Consider the following 24,366-nt stretch of genomic DNA (forward strand, 5'->3'; position numbering starts at 1 on the left):
ACTGAGGACTTTTTTCTATTTAAAGCCATATATCTTAAACACTAGACAGATTTATTCAGCTTAACCTGTGATCACCTCTGCTACTCCTGAAGTGCAATTAATTTTTTCATGGACTCTCCCAGGCTATCTGTCTGTGTGTCTGTATGATTTGAAGACAAAGAATAGCATGCTTTGCCATAAAGATATTTCTTCCAGGGTTGCTTTGAAATTAAGTATTTGTACATGATCTCAGATTTTCTTTAGCTACTCAGAGTAAATGAAGTAATTGAAAAACGTGCCAGGGTAAATGAACTGTAACCTTGAGATCGGTATGTTCCCACAGGCTGCTCTGTTCCCCTTCCCAATAGTCCCATGTCTAGAATAGAAAGGCCACTGATTTATTTACAACATGAAACGTGAGTAAAGGCTCTGACACTCTCCCATTGGAAGTAATTTGGTTTTCTCTCTGAAGGCTAGTCTGCAGTTTCTCCTTTGCAGACATGAGTAGAATCACTGTTTTGCTATGCAAGAATTGTGTCTTGCTGCCCAGAAGGAGCCAATCTGACCCATAGGGTCAGTCATTTTATCTGCATGTTCCAAGGGTATCCCCTGCTCACAGAGGATACCCTGGAAGAGGGTTCCCTTATTGAATGATGTAGTTATACTCAGTTGTCTGTCTCAAATGACTATATTACAGTTCATCAGGCATAGACACAGTGTCACCTTACAGATCAATAAGCAGCATGTAGGCCTCAAGTAAGCACTGTGCTCCCTACCTTTTTCCAGCATGGTAGTTCTGTATTGACCTTTCTTTTCATTAGTCTCAAATAAGTCTGCCCCTATTCAGGTATAGCCATGTTTATACTGTATCTATCTAAGCTTCTAACTGTAGTTGGATCAATATCACAAGGAGGTAAAAGCAGGTGGTTTGTTTGTTGGGTTGGTTTTGGTTGGGTTTTTTGTTGTTTTTTTTTTGTGTTGGGTTTTTTTTTCAGATAAGCTGGATTTCCAACCATTAGGGTTCTGTATGTGAAAGGCAGTGCATTAACTCTGCTCTGAAATCAAAAGGCAGTCATGAGTTTAACAGAAGCGTAAGAAACTATAATAAAGATCAGGGACATCATATACTACTCTAAGGAAATAAACACACTGCTTTTATTTCAGACTCCTAAAACATACCACTTTAATTTAATGCTTTTCTGTCTTGCATCTGATTGTGATACATAACCGTTTATATACCATTTTGATACAAACTTGAATGGATTATAAACAGTTATTTAATGCTGATAATTCCAAGTACACTCCTAGGGTTATTATTTTACCTAAGGATCAAACTGGCTATTGTAATATTCTTTTGAATGCAAACATTTCCTTCCTGTCTACCAGCTAGCTAGATACTACAAACTTCTCATATTTATATCCCGTGCCAAATAAAAGAGAAAGCTGTGTTTCTGGTCCTGAAATATTACTTCAACTAGACATAACAATGCTGTTGGCAAAATTACATGATTGAGTGAGTCTTTCATCAACTGGCCATATGAAGAAAGCAGTATATTCACAGTATATAATTTTAGGCAGGCAGAGAGATTTTGTTTTAAAAAGGTGTGTCACAATCTGCAGTCCATGTTTGGAACACAAAGCTTTTTATGTTCACAACTGATAAGCTACAGCATAGAAAAAAACAATTTGCTGAGAGCAATCATACTACTGTTCAAAGTATAGCAGTTTTGTAAAACTCCACAGAAATAAAAATCATATTGGACCAGATATGTAAAGTTCAAAAGAGAATGTCAAATGTAAATTGTCTTCCAAGCACGACAATGATAACAAGTTAGAATCCATTTTTTTTTAAGGAATAATGAGAAAAGTATCTATTTCCCAGTGAAATAACAAATGTCAAGACCAAGTTATCAAATCATATGAAACATGAACAGAAGGCTGTTTTGAGAAACAAAAAAAAAAAAAAAACAGAAAAAAAGCAGATCAGTCCCACTCCTTGGCTACCCAGCACTTGCTACCGAACAGTATATTGTCCAGTCTGCTTTCCCACAGTCTCCAAGGATCCACACTGTCTGAAAACTAAAAGAGTTGCAGTAACTTTTTCTACAATGTTACAAACAAGTACTACTTTAAATGCCGAGCATTTTTACTAGCTATGACTGCATGTAAATTTAAAACATCTTCCAAGCCATTATATAGATTGACCTCTCTTTCAGGTCAACCAAGACAGAAAACAGCATCCATGGTTTTATACATATTCAAAGACACTGCACAAATAAGAGCTACCTAACTGAACTATGAATTTTAGTTGAACTCTTGCTGTTCTTTGGAGCTCTACCATCTTCAGTTTCTTTCTTATACTTTTTGTCTATTTTAACGATTTAAAGCTTTTTCCCAACTTTTCCAAGATGGTTTGTTTGTCCTGTTGCTCTCAATCAGCCTTTTATTTTAACTTTCTTTCTGAATTTTCACTGATTTACCATCAAATTCCTTGAAAGTAAACTTCTTCTATTTTAGTTGTGGCCTCACCAAAGCCTTATCAAAAAGTTATACATGCTCTCTGTGGCAATACTTCAACATTTAACTTCAACTTACTTTAGCTTCTTTAATTGCCTTTTTGGTAACTTCTTTTTAAATTGCAGGAAAAAGGCCTATATGACTTTACTTTAAATATCTTTCTTTTCATATTGCTTTCTTTGTGTTTTCTTCGTTGTTTTGTTTTGTTTTGTTTTGTTTTTTCCCTGAGTTGAATTGAACCTCTTTCTGCTGAGTTTAAAAAGGGTATGACTGTGACTTTAACATAACAATTCTCTGAATTGTGTTTGGTTTTAGGATAGCTTTCTGATCTGCCCAGAGAGCTTTTAATAAATGGGCCAGGGGAAAGTTTTTTTTCTTCTGGTATACTGTAGCAGCAGAAAGGTAGTTTTTGTTATTGTTCCTGCTGCCAAGCTGTCATGGGCATTTGACTGTTCTGCTTCTGGAGAAGGGAACATTTCACTACTGTGAGGGTTGTTTCTATTAGATCAAAATAAACGTATAATGGGCATAACTTAGAATCTTGCTGCAGGTTATTCCTCAGGGCTGATATATTTGTTTTCTGAGGTCTCATGAAATGGCTATTCTGTGAATTCACTATCTGTTAGTAGTGCTAAAAAAATAGTCACCGTTTTATTTGGAGCTGGAGGGAAAAATAGGATGCCCTGACAAAATTTGCAGGCACAGTGAAGGAGATCACATTTCCTTTTCCCACACAGAACACTTAGACTATTCATTTTCTCATTTAAAACAGAAATAAAAAGGCATCATTCTGGTTTTGATGATACGGCTTTTATTCTGAGTGTATTTCTGATATGGTTATCATCACAGCATCATTAGGCACCATCAGTAATTTCAATGTCAGAATCCCAGACAGGATCCCTCTCAGGTTCTATACAGTCAGACCAGGAAAGCAGTCCATTGCCTGATGTCCTCTTACAGAAAGCTTTGTCTGCTTTAGCTCTACATGTATATATTTGAGTGTAATGTAATTCACACAACTAAAAAATATGTGATTAGACCTAATAGTTACAACAGTCTGTGTGTAACTGAGTGAAAGGGAGCTCAAAGGAACCAGTAATAAGAATATGTGACCTCTGAAGAAGGTGGAGAGAGTTTATCATGAAATTGGAGTCATCCAGACACTCAAATTAGTCAGTCCAGTTTTTCATGTGGTAGAAAATTTGCTATTTTAACAAATAGATGAACTTTAAATAAAGGAAAAATAACATCTATTGTATTTTTTAATGTATTGTATAATGATTTTGTCACATTTGTATTTCAGAATTAAACTTCATATGCAGATAGATAGTGATTGCCTTCTGAGTTTCTCAGTGTTGAAAATCTGGGATATGAGGAAATTGGTCCCATCATTTAATTTATCCTAATCATAGTGCAAATCTGGTTCTCAGAAACCATGGAGCTTTTGTCCTAATCCTTTAAATGATTTTGTAAATGAAACAAAATTTTGATCTTTTCTTTTGACCAAGATTTTGGAAGTGGCAGATGTCTTTGATTCAGTCCTACACAATTTCTCTGCAGTTTCACCTTCTTCTTTTAGATGACCTTAATTTCTTTTTTCCATCATGGTGTTTATACACAGATAGCAGGCCTTCTTAAGCATTCCATACACTGGGAGAGCAACAAATGATGAGTCAGTAGTGGAAACTATTTAATATTGGGAAAACAGATTGAAGAAGCATTTCAGAAACTAAGGTTGAGATTGAAAACAGTTCCTGAAAGAATAGCAAGGCAACTTTAATCATCTACACTAGCCTTTAAGCCTGTTCCAAAGCAGTTCAAGGAACCAGTTTCTTAAAATGAACTTCTTTAATAGACATGTAACCATCAATCAGATTGTATCTGTCTGTTACCAGACTGTAAGTACCGTAGTGTAGATTGACTGCTTGTGTAAATCATCCTATCGGCCTTTGACTCCATTGTGGATTTTGCTGTCTCTCTTGGAATGTATTGCACTAAGAACTATTTAATGGACAAATTCAAGTGCTTCTCCATGCCAACAGGTTTTGCACATCTAGACAATAATGCTGATATCTAGTTTCAGGCCAAGTACAAGATGGATACAATTTCTGAAACAAGCACACTAGATATTTCTTATCCACCTGAAAGGGAATCTATTCAAAATACAAAGATAAAATTTTCTCCTGTTGCTGCTACTCAAGCTAGCACCCAGTGAACCTAATGGCAATTTTTTTCTGAAGATCATATTCTGCTTTGTGCTTGGAATGCTGCTGTTTGTAGTCACTAGAGAGCAGTGGCTGTGCACCACAGAATGGGATTTGGCTCTGCACTTCAATATACTAGCTAGGGTTAGACACCCAGATTTCACTGAAGTGTTTTGAAATTTAAGTCTAATGTATTAAGACAATTCTCTTCCTTTCTGTCTTCAGACCAGCCAATTCAGTATGCCCATTCCACTTTTGAAGATGGAGTTGCAAAATTGACTGTCCAAGATGCCCTACCAGAAGACGATGGCATTTATACCTGTCTGGCTGAAAATAACACAGGACAGGCATCTTGCAGTGCTCAGGTCACAGTCAAAGGTAAATGTCTCAGGCTGTTGTTATTACTGCAAAGATATCAGCCACAATATTTCTTTTTTTTTTTTTTTTAGTCTTGGATCCTTAACAAAGGTGATTATAAGAGGATTCTAAGTTTTTTCTGTTGTTATTTGGGCACCTTTTCTTCCCTTGGAGGTGTCTGCAACTTAAATGTTTTAGTACTGTAAAATGAAAAGTGATAATGCATCTTTCAGAAAATGGTATTAATGCTTGGACCTTACCAAGAAGGGCTTAGTGTGGTACAACGCAATAAGGTTAAGTTTTGGAAGAGGCGTTCCACTGTAGGAAAGGATCTTACTGCTCAAAGTAAATCCATGAAAGCCATAATTCTCACTAGGATCTGAACAAACACAGTCTAGAAGACCAGAGATTGCAATGAAGACAAGAGATGGCAGAATCCCACGGATAAATTGAAAAGTGAGGTAGTATCAATCAGTATTATGGTCTTCATTCTTAAAAATCTCACCTGGCATCAGCTTATACAGGCATTTTGTTATAGCCTGGAGATGATCAGTTCCCTCCTTCTACAGTCCCCCTCCCTCAGACTCCCCGTCTCTCTGCAATGCAGCCTGTATTTGGTATTTGACATCTGCATATGATTTTTTTCCTGGATTTATAATAGTTTGGCACTGCCTGTCCAACAGACTGCTGAGTGACAGCTGCCAAGGGAACTATTCCATTTGTCTATGACCAAATAATATCTGCCCCAAATTTACACATGTAGCTTCATGAGAAACACACCCTGATGCCTGGGATCCTAAGATTGTCTCCATTTGCCAATGTTCTGTGCTATTTGTCTACTGCACTTGAGTGATATGCCTGCCCTTATTCTGTCTGTATGAATCCACTTGAAACCCTAGACAAGCTTAAAGTGAAAACAAAGCAGTTCTGGTAAACCTATGAGTTAATTCCTTGATTACCAAATTGGAAATGAAGTCATACCTTCATTGCTCTCCTCTTCCACCTCTGAAAAAAAAAGGCATAAAGTAGGAAAGCATTGATTTAAAATAAGCCTGAAACTAATCTGTTCTCAAAGCTGTCATTTATAATTTTGCTGAAGCATTTCATCCGAATTAGCTAAGGGCCAATTGAGAGTACTCCACCTCAAGGGAGCTGTCTTTGACATGGGACCTGCTGATTCTTCACTGCGACACAGAAACCAAAAAGACAGCCCCTGTCTTACTAACAATTTCTGAGTTATTTTAGGGTTGACACACAATGTTAATGTGGGAGCAATGGTGACCTAGTCTTTTCCGGGGCATGTGCACTCTGCTGAGCTATTTAAGGCTATGTAGTGGCTGTTGTGAGTCGGATTCCTCCTGTACTTTGGCTAGTCTGGGGCTAGGAAGCTGCATTGCCACTATTATGCAGAGTTAGCTCCTTTATTTTGCATCCCATTCTATTTTCTGGGAGTTATGGAGTGTGCAGGGAAGAACAAAACCAATTAAGAGCATGCATGATCAGCTGTAAAAGCATGTGTTCATTTTTACAGGTTTAGCTGTCCCCTCCACTTCCCTAAAACTCATTATATCCCTGTCACCATGAGGATTGCAGTAACTTTCTCCAAGACTCAGATCAATATGGATTTGCCTTCATGATTTCCAAATTCCTTCTCTATTCATACATCTTTTCCATCAGACCAATAATGCAAACACTTATTGCATTAAAGTTTTCTGAGTCTCTGAATGATGCTGCTAAGGCTTCTCTGAATGCTCAGCTTCTGAACACAGATTACAGCAGGAAATCAATATATGGGCAGAAAAAGAGAAAGCTTCAAAAATCCTCTCTTAACCAGACATTGATGTTTGGAATGAAGTTTTTAAAATCTGATTCTGAATTGTAACCCATCTCTTTGCAGTTCCTTTTTGTCTCCAAGATTATTTAAGGTTTTCAGGTTCCATGCAGTGCTCAGTTTGTTCATTCATTGCTAGAGAAATATTTTCCTTTTTTATGTGAAAAGTCATTTGTATTTAAGAAGGAACGGATGTTCTTGGCACATCATCAGTATCAGACTAGTGCCAGCTTTTCCTTAACTTGTTACTGTGGTCCTTGGACACACCTCTTAGTCTGTCTGGGTCAACATTTCACTTCATATTGTCATTTTTGGCTTTGCTATCCTAACGCAGAAAGTGTCTCATGGAGGCGCATCTCTGCTGTGATCGTTGGGGAAACTTTACATGAAGTAAATTGTCTGTCTTAACAGAAAAACTCAATTTTATTTTTAAAGGCAAAAGGCTTCACCTTCTGAGTTAAATCAAGCTCACGGATAACTCAGAAAAGTCCCATACATCCTGGCAGCAAGACAGTAAGAAACTGTTCAAAGAAAAAGAACACGATCATAACATAAGCCACATGTTATGAATCATAGTACAAGACGATACTTAAACCTGCTACTAGATTACAGGTGCTATCTGCCCTCGTTATGTTTTCTGATCATCTTTTGTGCTTTCTTTGCCCTTTAGAAGATTTATTGCTTTGTTTTTGTCAAGGGAAATTTCCTTTTGTAGGATTATTGTAGGAAGCAACATTTTAGAGGCTCTTTGCCCCATAAAGAACTACTGTTCCAAATCCTGCTAAACACAAGGAGGGGGATTTTTTCAAGTACTTTCAGTACTCTTTGCATTGGTCCCTGCATACTCTCTAGGCTTACTGTGGCATAGCATTCCTTCTAACCCATCAGTCTCAGATTAATTTATGGTTGTCTTTTGCTTCCTTGTTATTAATTCTGCCTAGCACTGAGCAACCTCAGTCCATCCTTTGGTTTGCATGAAAAACACTGAAGGTATTTAGCTGTTTGTAGGAGGTTTTTGGCACTGTGTCAAAAAAAGTCCTACACTTCATATGGAATGGGGCATAAGAAATGTAATGGTATTAAAACAAATCAAAATAAACAGTCTTCTGTTTTTTTGAGACAAGAAAATAATACCTTCAGGTCACTTAAATGATCTGATAGCTGCTTAAATTGGGATGGATCCATTAGGTAGTCCATGGAGAATCTTAAGTTAGTCAAGGTGAAGCTAAATTTGGCTTGTAAAAGACTAAGAAGACTAAATTGAATCCTCACAGCTACCTTCCTGTGACAGCAGTTTCTTACAGATGATATACAGGTAGAGATGAACTACAGAGAATGAGCAGTACTTCTTTGAAAATCCAACTTAATAAATGTCTTCACTGCTTTTTTGAATAGAGGCCTAATACTGCCTCCCTTGGTGAGCAAATATTATTCAACAAATACTGCTACTCCAGTTCATTGTCTTTTGACCTCGTTTCTCCCTCCCTGCCAGCAGGGCACTTTTCTGACTTCACATCTGTTCCCCTTTCTCTCATCCCCTACTTTCTGCTCACACTTTTTTTTTTGTTTGTTTTAGTGCAGCCTCCCCAGCATAAGTGTCTATGTTGGGAAGCCTGTATTCCTTCCAATCCGATTACTGTAGGCACTCATTGATCGTTGGACGAGCAGATTAGAGTCACCTGAAAGCCTGTCAGAGTCCCTGCTGTAACCAGTTTATCAGAGCAGTGAAGGAAGATGTTTTCTGGAAAACCAGTTAATTTTGCTCCTGTCATTCTTCCTTCTGGTGTGTGTGGGACCATAAAATATAACCAGGTGGAAGAAAGGCTTTCAGGTAGGAGTCTTTTCTTCCAGTCATGAGAGATGCTGTCTTTAGGTTGTGTGTTGTTTTTCTTTCTATCTGAGAATGACCTCCCTTAGACATTAATCTTTCAAAGAAGGTTATCTCTGCAATAAGCAACCTCTCTTTCAAGACTTAATTAAGAGGCTACAGCTTTGTTTCTCTGATACATATATTTCTGCCTAAGGTAAATGAAGTATGACATCTTATTGCCTACAGTGATTAAATATTTGTAACAGCTTTTAAAAGTCACTATTTATTTGAAAGTATTTTGCTGTATTTCAAGCATTACATAAATTGAAAGGACTATAGAAGACTTTCAAAAATATACAAGTCTATCCTTTTCAAATGTCCAAATGGCATTTCGAACCAATAACCTGGTGGAATTTCTTGGCTATGTAAGAATTGACTTCAGAGCATTAAGTGAAAGGAAGGAAGGTTTTTTTTATTATGGTATTGAAAGGTCAGAGGTAAGCTGTCATGAGCATCAAAGAAACTCTGTTCCAGTGTTTCCATAATGTCCCAAAGTTCTTAGTTCAGACCACTCCCTATGGGTTGCTAACACCTTGTAAGATTAAGGTGGGGGTTTTTGTTTGGGTTTGTTTTTTTTTTAATTGTTTTCTTTCAGCACCTCAGCACTAAACATGAACCACAGTGCCACTAGAGACCCAAAATGAAGGGCAAAAGCAAAACATGCGTGGGAGCTTTTAATTATATAGGATTTGTGCCATCAATATAAATTATGTTCTCTATAGACAGCTTCTTGATATAAATAATTTCCAGTAAAAGGGGAACAAATTTTGGGTGCATATGACAGATGAGTGCTTGCAGAATGACGCAGAAGTTAAATGAGATGCTGACAGAAAAAAAAAACATGTTTAATTTAAAAAGAAAGAAAAAACCCCTCCACCTTACATATTATGGTCTTCTCAACTGTGAAGCAATCAAGTGCCATGAACAGATGTACCAGAATGACAGAAACCAGATGGTTATTGTAATAGCCTTCAGAATGGCCCTGCATTGGCCAAGGGGAAAACTGAGTTTGGATTACCAAATTCTATAATGCTCTTAAGTTTCAGCTGAAAAGGGGAAGTCATCAAAATACATATAAAAACTGTTAATATATGCCTGAGTAATTTTGAACGCATGGGCATGATGTTGCCCCAAAGAATGTTTCCCAGAGCAGCTGATGTGGATTAGCTAATGGGAACTCAAACCATCAGCCATCAAGCTATCTCATAGGATTAGCTAAATTTATAAAACTCTCCAGAAATGACTGTTGTGCAGGTGGGTTTGAGGTAGGCAAGCTGGCGGATGGGACGAAGCCCTAATTAGAGTTAATCACTGAAAATTGGTCCCAAAGCATCTGAGAGTCAGATGTAGTATTTGTTTCCTGGAGGAAAATTGACTCAGTTTCTGACACTAAATATCATTTCTGTCTGCATTCATTTTCTCATGTAGCTATGAATTCTTCCAGCTCATGTGACTTCTGTGAATTGACTTCCAAGCTAGCTTCACTGATGTTCTTTCCCATGGCTACTAGGTTAACTTAAATTTATCAAAGCCCAGCCCTGGTGTGCAAATATTGTGAAACAATAAAGGGCAAATGCACATTTTAGTTATTTGTGTACTGTCAGTTATGATGATACATCAGTCCAATGATACATCAGAGGGATTTACCAGAAAAGAGAAATTTAGTCAGTGGAATGATTATACAACAATTAAAAACCCACATCACAGGTAAAATGGCTAAGTACTAGAAGTGTCCTGTTTTAACATCTAAGCTTTTTGTCTCTAGTGCCTCATACTTAGGCAGAGCAAGAGTCACAAATGGTAAAGTACCTGTAGGATTGATTTTGACTTCAAACTACAAATCAAAGGGTGACATACATTTTTAAGCAAGTTGTTTCCCAATGTTAGAATTAAAATTATAGAGGCCATAAGACAGACTCTAAGGATATAGCTGTGTCTACTTTTTTTTTCTTTTTTAAAAAGGTAATTAGCACTCCTGTTAGTGCGAGTTTTGTTTCTTTCTCTTAATTTCTCTTGGATTTAGGAGCAGACATGTGGACAGTGTTTTTGGTTTCTTCAGATTAGTCTTAAAAACTTCAGAGTGTTGATCAGGCATCTAACTGGGTTGCAACATAGAGTGCTGAAGTTAGTATGGCCAACCAAATGGAAAACAAAGCTGATAAGAAAAGCCCAGGGTCCCCATGCTGGAATTTACCAGTTTGGGGGGGGGGGGGTTGGGAAGGTCTTTTGGGGTGGGTTTAGTTTTGGAGGGGAGGGGTGGTTCAGGATAATGTCTTATTTTGAGATATTTTTAATATAAATTCATCAAGAAGAGACAATTGACCACAAACAGTGCCGTACTAGAAGTACTGTATCTTTTCTGGACATCAATGCCAAACACGTCTTGCTTTACAATTCCATTTTGACACCAACTTTACCCAGAAATACAGTATTGCTGCATTTTTTTTTCTTTTTTCTTTATACTAGTCTAACTTCAAATGTATCCGTGCTCTCAAACTGAGTCTTATTTGTCCGTTTTGAGGGGTTCCTTACCAGCATGCTTAGTACAGCATCCTTTTCATTACTCACTCAACAGAGTTAGCAGAACTATTTTGGTATTACCACAGGTAACTATTCTGTTGCCAATGTGGATTTGCCAGAGGAAGAAAGGAAGGACTGTAGGAGCTGTAACTTTTTATATCAGTGGCATCCTCAGCAAACACTTGCGCTTTATGTGATTGCCCATTCCTATTGTGCCGCCGCAGCTCATGCACAGCCCAGTTTTTTTCCTAATGGAAGTGGTATCTCTATACATCGTGATACACTGCAATTAAGTCAAATTATACCTGGGCAGCCACACAAAACATTGAGACTGTACGTGTGAAAGTGAAATTCTGCCTCAGCACTATGTACATTTTCACTGCAGAGCTAACCTGGCTTGATCTATCATAAAATGAAGCACCTTTTTTGCAGTTCTCCATGTCAGACTAGTATCTAATGCTGGTGAATGCGTTAGCTGTGGGCCAGCTGAGCTGCCTTACAAATGCATTTAGCAGGTGTATGTGCTCAGACTTCCCATGTAGTTGCTGTCAGTGGTAGTGACAAAAGAGCAATTACTTGATGCAAATAACAGAGGTAGTCATTAATAAGGCAGACAGTTCTGAAGGCAAATGCAAGCACCAGTTCTGCTGCAAAAAATTGCAGTTAGGCTGTCACTGTTTGGCCAGCCAACTGCCAATGATCTGCTGTGAACTCAGCTACCTACTTTGTGTCTCTGTCGCCTGCTCTCTACATGGAGATTTTTTACAGCTAAGTGCAAAGGAAGGCGCTGATCCCGTCTCCCTGGTATCCACTAATAGGATATGTGGGAATGGTTCACAGCTGTGCCCAGTGGAGGTTTAGACTGGACATTAGGAAGAATATCTTTACCAAGAGGGTGGTTAACACTGGAACAAGTTTCCTAGAGGTAGTTGATGCCCCAAGCCTGTCAGTGTTTAAGAGGCATTTGGACAATGCTCTTAAGAAGATGCTTTAACTTCTGGTCAGTCCTGAACTGGTCAGGCAGCTGGATTAGGCGATCACTGTAAGTCCCTGCCAGCTGTTCTGACTGTTTCTCCCAAATCATGATTCTAACTGGTGTAGCCAACCTTCTGATAGTGGGATTTCTGGGGTGGCATCTCTTTTAAATGCTATGGTTTGAAGAACAAGCTAAAGCAGACAAAACAGAGGTTAAAATGCTGATGACCTGGTGATACCCCATACAGAGGGAAAGACTCGGGAAAGAAAGAGTCTACATGGAGCTGCACGATAGGGCTGGAAGACTACCCTGCAGTAACATAAATAGAGTGCCAGATTGGGGAAAGTGGAACTCAGCCTCCTTTGCATATCTCTAACCATCCTGACTAGAATAGGCTTAAATAATTGTCTGTCTTACGTTAACAGTTTTTCTGTGTAATGCGAGGCATATAATGGATGTACTGCATCCAGACTTCTTCCTGCTTTTCAGTGACAGCATCTCCTCAGGATAACTAAAACATGCCTACCATTTACAAAATACAGGTTATAACTGCAGAAATAAATGATGGGAGGTAGATGTATAAAAAACACTGATAGGCTATTAAGCATCTAGTTCTCATGACCTAAGTTTGCAAAATGGCATACAAACCTGAGACCCTTAATAAAGCAGAAATATCCCTACATGTCTCAAGAACATACAGGTCTCATATTTTTTATGCCAGTATGAATCAAGCTTGTAATTCTTGGAAAACTTGTAGAAAATATTGTGACAGTATTACTTCAGGACTGAGACAGAAAAATACCTTACAGGAAGAAAGACAGATGAGACAAGTGCCCTAATATCAATTTTCTGCTCTATAAAATCTGTTATTTTTTTGAGTTGGTATCATTGTTACTGTGAGCTCTGGTAAAAGCTGGATTTATTTACAATGAAAATATATGGAGATGTGAAACTCTTTTCAAGCTCAAGAATTGTGTGTGAACCTGAGTCTTGCTTTGAGAAATTTTAGTGGAATATGCTGCTTCTCTCTCTGGGCTTGCTCACACAAACAGCTTTTTAGTTAAGCATTCTCCTCAGCTCACTTGACTTATTAGCCTCTGAGCCAAAATGATATTTAAATACCATAAATGGTAAATGTTGCTGAGGCAGCCCTTTCGCAGTGCTCAGAGTAGGCATTATTTGGCAGTTAACCACATGATTCTGGCAAACAGATTCCTTGAGTATAATTAAATCTCTTACAAGACTAAACACTGCAAGTTGTTTGCAGAGTTCTGAACGTAAGGCAGCAGATTTTCTGTTCTTTGCATATTCTTGGGTTGTAACCACTTGTAACTCTGATCTTGTGCAGCTGAGTTATTGCATTGAAAGTGTGTATATGCAGTGCTGCAGCTGACCCTTCTTGAGCCAGGGGCTGGACTAGATGATCTCCAGAGGTCCCTTCTGAACTCAGTTATTGATTGATTCTGTGCAGTGTTGAGCATGCTGAAGTCATGATATTTCAACAGATGTCAGCATTCTGCAGCTCACGTTTAAAAAGCCTTCAGTTCATCTGGGTAGGCAAATGAACAAAAAAATTTACTGGCATATATAATGTCCATAAAATGTCTACTGTTTGACTGCAGGCCAGGTAAAACCCAGGTTAGTCTTTGGAAACCTTCTTAAAGTTGCATCCTGATTTGGATGTTCTTCTTCACTCTAATTTTAACATCATATCTGGGAATGTAAATGCCACAGTGAGGTTATTGATCCTTTTTTCCTTCTGTCTGCGTGTATAGGTTTACCTTACATCTTCCACCTTAGAAGGCAAATGGTTGGTTGTATACTTGCAGTTAAGCTGGTACATGTGTATTGCACAATTGGTTTGTAGTAGGTTAACTGTTCAGCATGAATTTTCCACTTTTTCCTTTACATATACATCCTCAACACAATCCCTTGCTTATCAATATAAAGATGTTTACAATTGTCTTCAAGCACTGCGTTCCAATCCACATCTAGGTTTAAAAAAATTCAAGTGTATTTTGGCTTAGGCCGACAGCTAACATTAAGACTTCTCTTGCAATAATTTCCAGTCTGCAGATACGTGATGGTTAAATGTAAGTAAGGAATCTATAAATCCTGGATTGAAAAAAGTCATTTTTATCACCTTAAATTTCCATTAGTACAGGTTAATAGAAAAACAAGTGTGTGATATGGTCACTGTAGATAGATTAACTTACTGTTGGTTACACAAAGCAGGAAGACAGAATGGAAGATTAATAGAAATAGTTGTCTATCAGAGGCAATATATCTCTTTTCACATTGGCATCAAAATATGCTGAAAATCTGTATTTTTGTAAGAAACTGGAAGAGTTTAAATTCTCCTTAATCTCTGGGGATTTAATGCACTAAGTGGCTTTTTTAAACATAGATATGGATACTTATTAGAGTGTCTTTCTAACAAAAAAAAATGAACCCTTAGGGGTAAGGCAATGCTGTGGGAAAAGTCTACATTCCTTTTGCTTTGTTGAAACTATATGTGGGCATATAAGGTACCCTTCAAATGCTTTGTTTACTATTTCTGCTGTCCCAGACTGTGTTTCCCACTGAGCTGTGCATATTATTACTTGCTGTTTCCCAACATTCATGCATACTAAAGCCTGAGGAAAGGCAAAAAAATCGTAGGAACTATGTAAGTGGGATCATTGTGGTGGACTTTTAAATCCATCACCCTGTGTAGCACCTTATTGAAAGCCTGTTGAAATGACAGATACCACTGGCTATGAGCTAATGCCCAGCTGGGCTTATCATAGAATCGTTATGTATTATGCCAGGCCACAGATCTCTGCAAAAAATGTTAAACTTCTTGATCTCATAATTTTACAAGAGCCTTTGAGAATTCAGCGCTCTGTAAGCCGCCTTTGTGAAAGTCATGGTATCTTCTGTATTATCTTGCACGATTTAACCTGCATGAAACCAACATCTGTGGTTTAAAAAGTTCTGGCAGCTTTTATAGGCTACTGTAAAATACACTAGTTGCATAGTCTGAAAACAAGTTATTGTTCTGTACCTGTGTTTTATCAAGCCCACCCTATGTAGTGCTTTCTGATGTTACTCATGGATTGCTTTGACGTGATCCACCTGTGTGGAACTCACTGCAGTAGCAGAAGTTGACTGGGAAAAGGAAAGGAAGGGAGAAAATGAACTGCCTGGGGTGCAAGTTTTTTTTAGTCACTGTGGCTGTGTGTTAACTCTTGCATTCTTTTTCGTTCTTAGAGGTGAACCAACTCCTACTTGAAAGTAACAAGTAGTAATAAGTAGTAGTGGTGAGGCAGAGGTTAAATGGCTGTAGGTGATTAGAGCACATTAGAATATTAGGAAGAGATCAGATCTCCTCTTTTTCACATCCAATTGATTAAGCTTGGGGATACATAGATATATAACTGAATAACGCCCTTATGCTGATGTCAAGACAAAATTTTCTTTAGGTTCCAGATTTCCTTTCTGGTGACAGATGTGCCATATTTTTGTTGTCTGAAGTTTTGGCAGCAAAAATACCCTGCAGTGTTATGAAAGAGATTGTTTCAGCAATTGTACCAGCACTATATTCTTTCTCTTCCTTCCCCCTGCTTTAGGCTGTGAAGCCAGATGTCAGTGAAAAGCACACAGATTTTGAACTCCAGAGGAGATTGTGGGATGAAAGGGGCTTTGGAGGAATGAAGGAAGAGCAAGCTCTTAACACTGGCCTTTTGTTGTGTGCAGCTTCCTTATTTGTGTTGTGTTTTATTTGTCTCCTTGCCCTTCATGTTCTTGGTGGCAGTCACAGATTTTGTTCCAGATGTATGAAACTAGCCAGCATCTAGCTGTAGCCAGGGAATGTGAACTTTTATTATTGTTACCCTTTCTGAAGCTACCCTTTTGCAAAAAGTGCCGGGGTTTGGTTTTGGGTTTTTTTGTGTATGTATTCCCTTGTACTACTTTCATGGCAAAATAATCATCCAAGTGTTTTCAAAAGGAAATAAAATCACACAGTATCTTTTCGCCATGAATGGGAATTACGGGAATTATTCGCTTAATCTTGAATGAGCAGGGTTTTCCCAAGTACCCTCCAAAATCAAACTGATTGCTATGTTTCCAAACAAGAGCTGTAAAGGGTAAAATTGAAGAAGCCCTTAGATACCTTAAAATAAGCTGTGAAAGTGTACAGTGTATCTGTCTGAAAGTAAATTTGTGAAATGTTAAAGCCTTCACCAGAGGAGCACTGGGTCATGCAATAAATAAACAACTAAAACCATTTGCAAGCTTTAGAAGAATTTGAAAATAGTTAACATTCAGTCATTGTAATTTAGCCTCTGCATAATTCTATCAGTCCCTTCTGAGAAAATGCAGTGATTTTAGACTAAGACTAAATAAAACTATCTAAAACTGCCTGTGTTGTCTGTGTAAAATATCTGTAAGAAACTGAAGTTGTCAGTAGGTCAATTTATTATTTTTTTTCTAAGTTAGAAGTCTACAATATAAAATTTTAAGTAAAGGAAGAAATATTACATGAAACAAGCCTCTATAATTTCTTAATGAACAAATAGCATTTATGGATTAGAACCCAAGATTTTTTACTTGTTGCTGCAAAGTCAGGAAACATCAGAAAATTTTTGTGATACTCTAAGTCTCTCCATGCAAGAAGTCAGCATAAACCTATGTAGTGCTTAAATTCAGTGTAAACTCTGTTTTGAAGATTTGTGCGATGCTGAGGTAGCTTCTGCCCCCCTTCATTTTAATTTGACATTTTCACTCACAAATAATGAGTACTGATCAGTAACAAGTTGTTCGTCATTCCTTAATCCTGCAGGTCACTCTTTTGGGATAGGGGCCTGCACCCCCACTATATCTTCTCAGTGTCACTCATGTTAGTAGGTCTCACCAGCACAGGATATATCTGAGATAGCTTCAGAAACTGAGGCCTAACTTTTCTGTAATCTTGTTGGGTTTATGATTCATACATGCAATTACTGTGAATTATATGCTTGCTTCCTTTTAATGTTTATGCAGCTCTTTGCAAAAAGGTGGCTTTATTCCAGTACATGAAACTTATTTCTTCAGCTCATATTTTGGAGGAGTTAGCATTGCTGAAAAATCCCTTTGGGAAAATTATTTTGCTCTATTTCCTCTGTAGCTGCTCACCCATTTCTTGTTAATAAGCTGAGGCTGTTACACCGTGTTGTCTTCCTTGATTACAGAAATCCGTTTATTTAGACTAAGTGGAACAGGCACGCCAGTTTAATAAAGCAAAAAGTCAGTTGCAAGGGATGTGGAGTACTTAATGCTGTTTGTACCAGGGCTCTGCTGGAGGCAGCTCGGTCTGTTCTGGGAGAACTGCTGTTAGAACAGCTACTAGCAAATTTGTTTCCTGATCACCATTAACTCTCTCATGGGAGCTGTTTCAGCTTATTTTTCTGTTATCTGTCCTCTCTGAAGGCTTGTACTTCTTCAGTCATACCCCAAATCTGGTTCTCTGTTGGTCTAAAACCACAGTTCTGCTTTTATTTTCCTTTCCCTTCTCTCCTTTTATTGCATATCTGCCTTCTTGTTTTGCAATTATATGAATTATTTCAATAAAAGGGATCAGAAAAAAACATATTATTTGTCTTTTAATTTTTTTTCCTATGCTTCCTTCCTGTCTTGTTTTTTTTTTTCCTTTTCTTCTTTTCTTCTTTTTTTCCTCTCTTTTGACATTATATAGATTTCTGCTTTCTTTCCTGAGTCTGTTTCGATTTGAGGAACAAAGGGATTTTCTGCAAGGCATTAGAGTAGTGAAGGAGCATGTACTGATACTTCTTAGTACAGTGGTTGTTTGAAGCTGTATCCTTGAGTATTTTCTATGCAGCATTAGTTGCTTAGGAACAGGTGCTATAGGAAGCCCTGAAACTGATCAGTGTGGCCTGATGGTAAATCAGGCATTTCAGAGTATTAAGTCCATAACACCAAACTGAGTCGGTCTCAGACAGGTCCCATATTTCCATTCTCACATTCATCAATATCTTGCTGCTCAGTGCCAAGAAAAGACCTATGATATAAGCCAGCAAGACAAGATTTTGGCTAGAAAAACCTTTGCTGGAGAAGAGGGAAAACTTCCTCTTCAGGCATCTTCCAAATTTACATTGAGCTCAAATAACCCTGGGACAAGCTTAGCTTCTTGCATCCTAGAGGTTCGGTAGATTTGCTTACTGAGATGCTTACAGTTTTTCTAATCACTGTCCTTTTATGAATGGTGTTTTTGTTCCAGCCTGGCACTTCATGTTGATGTAATACTATTTTGGATGATCTTGATATATCTTTGAAATTTTTGAAGGTGGGAATAAGTAAAATGAAGCTATTTTCATGTATGGACAGAAAGTTGGGTGGCATTTTAAAGGCAAGACGTAAGAGGTCTGAACTCAAGCTAAGCAAAACAAAAAGTGTATCCAAGTGACTGATAAATATTTATGACCTCTTATATTTGGTCATGATCACCACTTCGGCTTCAGAAGTGTCTTTGCTCAGGCTTTTAGAGCAGAAATATCTTTCCTGCTCTACTGTACTGTTTAAGTCACAGATCAATGACGTTGCTTCATAGCTTCTGAATCCAAGATGGAGGAGACCACTGCTGGTACTGGAAGCTACATACCTATTACAGATAGATTTGCTTTTTAAAAGTGATCAGTTTAACTCCAACACTCACAGTTTGGTTGTAGAGCCTTAAAAAAAAAAAAAAGGCTTCAAACCAACAGTTTGTTTTGTGATACACGTTGATACCCTCAGGTTTCGATCTTTCCCATCATCAGTCAGTAATACAAGAGAGGAGTATGTTGAACTCAAATCCATTTGATATTGAGCATCTAATAATCTAAATGGTTTGTAGTTTCATACAGTGGCAAACCTTATATTATTGTGAGTTTACATTTCTAATTAATCAATCATGAGAATAGCAATTTATAACACATCTTAATATTTTTATGTGAATTTAGAAGTCATTAAAGGCATTGAATTGTTGGTAACAAGTTGTTGGGGGTGTTTTTGCACCTAAGCACATGTACTTGGGGAAAATTAGTGTAAACTTCTGTGTGATACTCTAAGATATCTCTTTAACCATGATATAAGAGGATCCCTGGAGGAAGAATAGTTCCATTCCCATTTCTTGCTTTTCTGGTTGGACTACTGGCAATGCAAACCAGCTATATTGGGTGGTTTCAGTGATTTTTGCCTTCTGAGAGCTGAAACAAAGCCACTGACTCAAAATTGGTTTGAAGCTAAGGTCACTTAAATTTTGTCATGGGAATTCCAGTACGAGACCCCTTTTGTTCTCTTCTTGACTTCACAGAAAAGAAGAGCAGCAAGAATACAGAAAGTTCACAGGCTGTCAAGTTAAACAAGAATTTTGCACCCATCTTCCATAAAGGCCTGACTGACCTCAAAGTAATGGATGGAAGTCAAGTGATAATGACGGTAGAGGTATCAGGTGCGTAGCTACAGAACAATATTATTTAAAAATTTTAAGTCCTGCCACAAAGAATTTGGTTTTTCCCACTGTCTTTTTCTTTTAGCAGGTGCCCTAGCATTTTGAAATAATACTTCCAGGAACCAGTATTTTGAAACTAAAAGCTAGGTTTGTCTAATGTGATCTTCAGAGTGTTTGAACATTGTCCAGTGTTAATGTGTTCAGAGCAGTACAGGTGTTTCTTTATCATAACAACAACAACAAAAATAATGCTATTATTGGGTCCTGCTGTTGAACTGAAACAAAGTCTGAGTGGACTTGTAAGAGCTTTTGTTGTAAACCAAACAAGACTGAATTCATGTCAGCAAGGATAAGATACTTTATGAAGATCAACAAAGACAAGTTTAAGGTCTTGCACCTAAGCAAGTACAATCCAAGAGTGTAGCACAGGCTGGGATCTACTTTGCTGGGAAGCAGCTCTCTGGAAAGGGACCTGAGTGTCCTGGTGGATAGCAAACTTAATGTGGGTAAACAGTGTGCAGCTGTGTCAAAGAAAGCCATCAGGATGGTGAGTTACATGAGCAAGGGCATCACTAGCAGAAATAAAGATGTCACTGTCCCACTCAGTGCTTGTCAAACCAAGCCTGGAACTAAACAGTGTTGAGTTTTAGTCCCTCTTATAAAAAAAAGAGATGTGAACAGGCTGGAGAGGATGCAGAGAAGGGCCACAAAAATGACCAAAGTACTGGAAAGCCTGCTGAATGAGGAAAGGCTGAGAGAGCTGAGCTTGTTCAGCCTAGAAAAAAGATGGCTCAGGGGAGAGCTTATCACCATATTGCAGCATTTAAAGGGTGGCTACAAGGAAGATGAAAACTCCCTTTTTGCAAGGAGACACATGGAAAATGTGGGGGGTAATGTGTACAAGTTACTGCAGAGGAGATTCTTACTGGACACAAGAAGGACATTTTTCATAAAGAGAACAGTGAGCCATTGCAATAACCTCCCCAGCAGAGTGGTAGATTCCCCAACACTGAACACTTTTAAGATTCAGTTGGACAGGGTGCTGGGACATCTAGTCTATGTCATGCTTTCCCTAGAAAGGTTGGCCCAGATGATCCTTGAATCCCCTCCAACCTGGTATTCTGTCACTCTGTAAGATTAGTGATGCAGAAAAGGGCAGTCCTGGTATGAATGTTGTTAATAATCAACTTTATGGGATCTAGAACTCATTCTCCCTTTCTGTTGTACAAATGCTTCCCTTATTCATGCGTATTTTAGCTGTAATAAGACAGACTTATAACTATTCCACATTACACATCATCAGCAGTTAATGAAATTCCTGAATATTTTGAATGGAATTGCAAAATCAATGGCAGATAGCAGCCAAACTTGTTCATTTGGTAAATCAATACATGGTGGTGTTTTGTGAGTGTCTGATTTTCATTGTTTCCTTTTTTTTTCAGCTAATCCCCCTCCTGAAATCATCTGGCTGCACAATGGGAAAGAAATCCAAGAGACAGAAGATTTCCACTTTGAGAAGAAAGGCAATGAGTACAGTCTGTACATCCAGGAAGTATTTCCTGAAGACACTGGCAAATACACCTGTGAAGCCTGGAATGAATTAGGAGAAACTCAAACACAGGCTACATTAACAGTACAAGGTATAAAGTTCTTCTCCGCCTTAGGAAATGCTAAAGGAAAATTATTCAAATGTGCAGAAGTGTCTACTTAAGTACATGAGTGTTTATAAGGTCTGTTGTGAAGGATGCTAGGAGTATTCATTCTCTGCATCTGAATTAAAAAGGGTGTTGAGCAGAAGCAACTTTAAAAAGAAATCTTTTTACTGTGGAACATTCTGTTACTATTTCAAAAATGCATTCCTGAGTCCAGTTCCGAGGGACAGTGCGAAACTTCTGCTAAATGCTGCTTCAGATTATAACTATAAAGCTTGCTTAGTTATGGATTTAATATAAACAATTTAATAATGTTATTCTTTCTAATTAAAACCCTGAGGTTTTGGAAAAGCTGTCTAGGAGCCAGGTATTCTTGCTTCAATATTAGCATTGTAGTGGTAGCAAGTGAGGAACACATGATTTCTGCAATTTGAGAACTGTCTGCAAAATATTGGTTTTGAATCTCCACATATGATATAAATCCCACCATAAACACTGAATTGCCTACAAGCTTCCAGCTATTGGGCATTCACTACATACATAACAGGGGACTTCATCTAATCTTACTGTATGCCAACATTTTCCCATCACCATTACTGAGAATTCTCATAAATCAGTGGGAGACTTGTAGTATTTTTTATGTTTAAGGATCTTAACCCCAGGATTTCAGAGAGCTGTGCCTCCTGGGGTGGGTCTGTAGTCTGTTGTCGCTGTCTGTTCCCCTGAAATCTAGTCTCAGTGTCAATCTTCCATATTAAATGCAATTGTATAAATTGTTAATCATGATTTATTACATAAGTTCTCAGCAGCACATCTGTCGTAGTACCATCACTTGTCCTTAAGGCTATTCGTATGCATATTCTCTGTATTCTATATAAGGAAAAATCTTCAAGATTCCTTTTAGGGGAGCTTTAAAGTCCCTTTGTTTTTCTCTTAATATAAGCCTGGATAGAGCCAGTAAACTGCCAAATAAATGATTAATTTTAGTACCAACACAAGTCACTTCCAAAATTAAAGCCTGACTTATTTTTGATTATAAACTTACACCCTGCATGTTCAAAATAACTTTGCTTGTCTGTGATTGTTTTCCCTGAAATTAGTTAGCTTACCAGTTACATTCAAGCTTGCCATTTTCTCCTGATTTGCAAACTGTGTTTGTAAACTACAGAACCTCAGGATGGTATTCAGCCCTGGTTCATTAGCAAACCACGATCAGTGACAGCAGTTCCTGGGCAAAATGTCCTTATATCCTGTGCCATTGCTGGAGATCCTTTCCCCACTGTTCACTGGTTTAAAGATGGACAAGAAATAATGCCGGGAACAGCATGTGAAATCCTGCAAAATGAAGACATCTTCACACTGGTTTTGAGGAATGTGCAGTCTCGCCATGCAGGGCAATACGAAATTCAGCTCAGGTATGTTTGCTATGAAAACAGCTTGTTCCCCTGGAACAATTAGTTGTATTTATCCTCAAGTTGAAATTCCCACCTGAAGAAGACAAGAGTTCCATCCCATTCTCATAAATCAGTAGAGTACTAAAGGAGCAAAATATTTCTGAGGGACGTAAAGAACCAATAAAGAGGAAAGAAGAAACACAAGAAAAGTCAGAAAGAAGGGCAAAGCAGTACAGTTTCCTTTTGGGATCCTGAGAAACAAAGTCTTGTGGCAGCAATATGGGTAAAAAAAAGGGGGGGGGGGGGTCCAAGCAAGGGAAACCACAATCAGTGTCATGATTTTGGAGCTATTTTTTATCGAGCTTGACATCTCTCCAGATATTTTAAAGGATCCATGCTTTCCATGGGAACAACCTAACCAAGAAGGGCTGTTCCACAAGATTATAATCCATACCACTGGGGAAAGAAAGGATTTCCTGGCCATGTTTGAATTTTATATGGAAGTTGTAGTTGTCTTTTTCTGATGAAATGAGATACGCTTATGCTTTAAACCTATTGCCATTCCTGCAGAATTTGGAAGAGCTATTTTGAATTTTATTGAATTTATTTTGTTTATTTATTTTCTGGTAAAATAACTGTTCTTTAAACGATTGTCATGGTTTAAGCCCAGCCCGGTAACTCAGAACCACGCAGCCACTTGCTCACTCCCTGTTTCCCCCACCCCCACTTCTGGAAAGATGGGGAGGAGAATCAAAAGACTGTAACTCCCACAGGTTGAGATACAGGCAGTCCAGTAGCTAAGGTATAACACACACCACTGCTGCTACCACCAATAATAATAATGACAAGGGAAATAACAAGGGGAGAGAACATAAAACTGAAAGGTGAAAAGAAAAAAGAAAAAAATGAACACAAGTGATGCACAATACAACTGCTCACCACCCACTGACTGATACCCAGCCTGACCCAAGCAGTGATCTGGGACTTCTGGGTAACTGCCCCCGGTTTATATACTCGGCATGATGTGCTGTGGTATGGAATACCCCTTTGGATAGTTTGGGTCATGTGTCCTGTCTCTGCTTCCTCCCAGCTTCTTGTGCCCTTCCTCTCTGACAGAGCATGACACTGAAAAAGTCCTTGATCCGGAGTAAGCATTACTTAACAAAACCTAAAAGCATTGGTGTTTTATCAGCATTGTTCTCAGACTAAAGTGGAAAACACAGCACTGCACCAGCTGCTAAGAAGGAGAAAAATAACTGTTACAGCTGAGCCCAGGATAATGATGAATCAGATTTGCTGGTTCTTTACCTTGTAGAAAGTACCACAACATTCTCCACCTCCAGTGGTGAAGATTGGCCTTAATTAAATATCTCCTATGTGGTCATAGAAAACCTAGTATACAGCTTTAAATTGATGTTATCATTTTTTCTATGCTATTTACTGTGCGTGTAAATGTACATGTAGATTTATTGCCTTACTTGGCTAATATTTGTGACTTTCTTAGAATTTATTTAACCATCATGGACATTTGAATCCATTACAGTGGAAGAAAATTATCTGTTCTGCTCCACATGCTAGTTTTTTAGTCCAGACAG

At 38.2% G+C, this 24,366-nt stretch overlaps 1 protein-coding gene across 4 annotated transcripts in view; it reads left to right on the forward strand.

Annotated features, from left to right (window-relative positions):
* The window catches only part of MYLK (myosin light chain kinase), a 224,104-nt gene that overhangs the window by 114,505 nt on the left and 85,233 nt on the right, over window positions 1–24,366 (forward strand). For all 4 annotated transcript variants that reach the window (XM_061370054.1, XM_061370055.1, XM_061370056.1 and 1 more), the window contains 4 exons: window positions 4,926–5,078; window positions 19,588–19,725; window positions 21,168–21,365; window positions 22,546–22,792. In XM_061370054.1, the coding sequence (XP_061226038.1) occupies window positions 4,926–5,078; window positions 19,588–19,725; window positions 21,168–21,365; window positions 22,546–22,792 (736 nt within the window). The remainder of the gene's footprint in view (window positions 1–4,925; window positions 5,079–19,587; window positions 19,726–21,167; window positions 21,366–22,545; window positions 22,793–24,366) is intronic.

This window comes from Neopsephotus bourkii, unplaced genomic scaffold, assembly GCF_033783945.1.
Source record: "Neopsephotus bourkii isolate Nb327-2 ecotype Australia unplaced genomic scaffold, CSIRO-AGI_Nbou_v1 NB_1526, whole genome shotgun sequence".
NCBI classification, from domain to species: Eukaryota; Metazoa; Chordata; class Aves; order Psittaciformes; family Psittacidae; genus Neopsephotus; species Neopsephotus bourkii.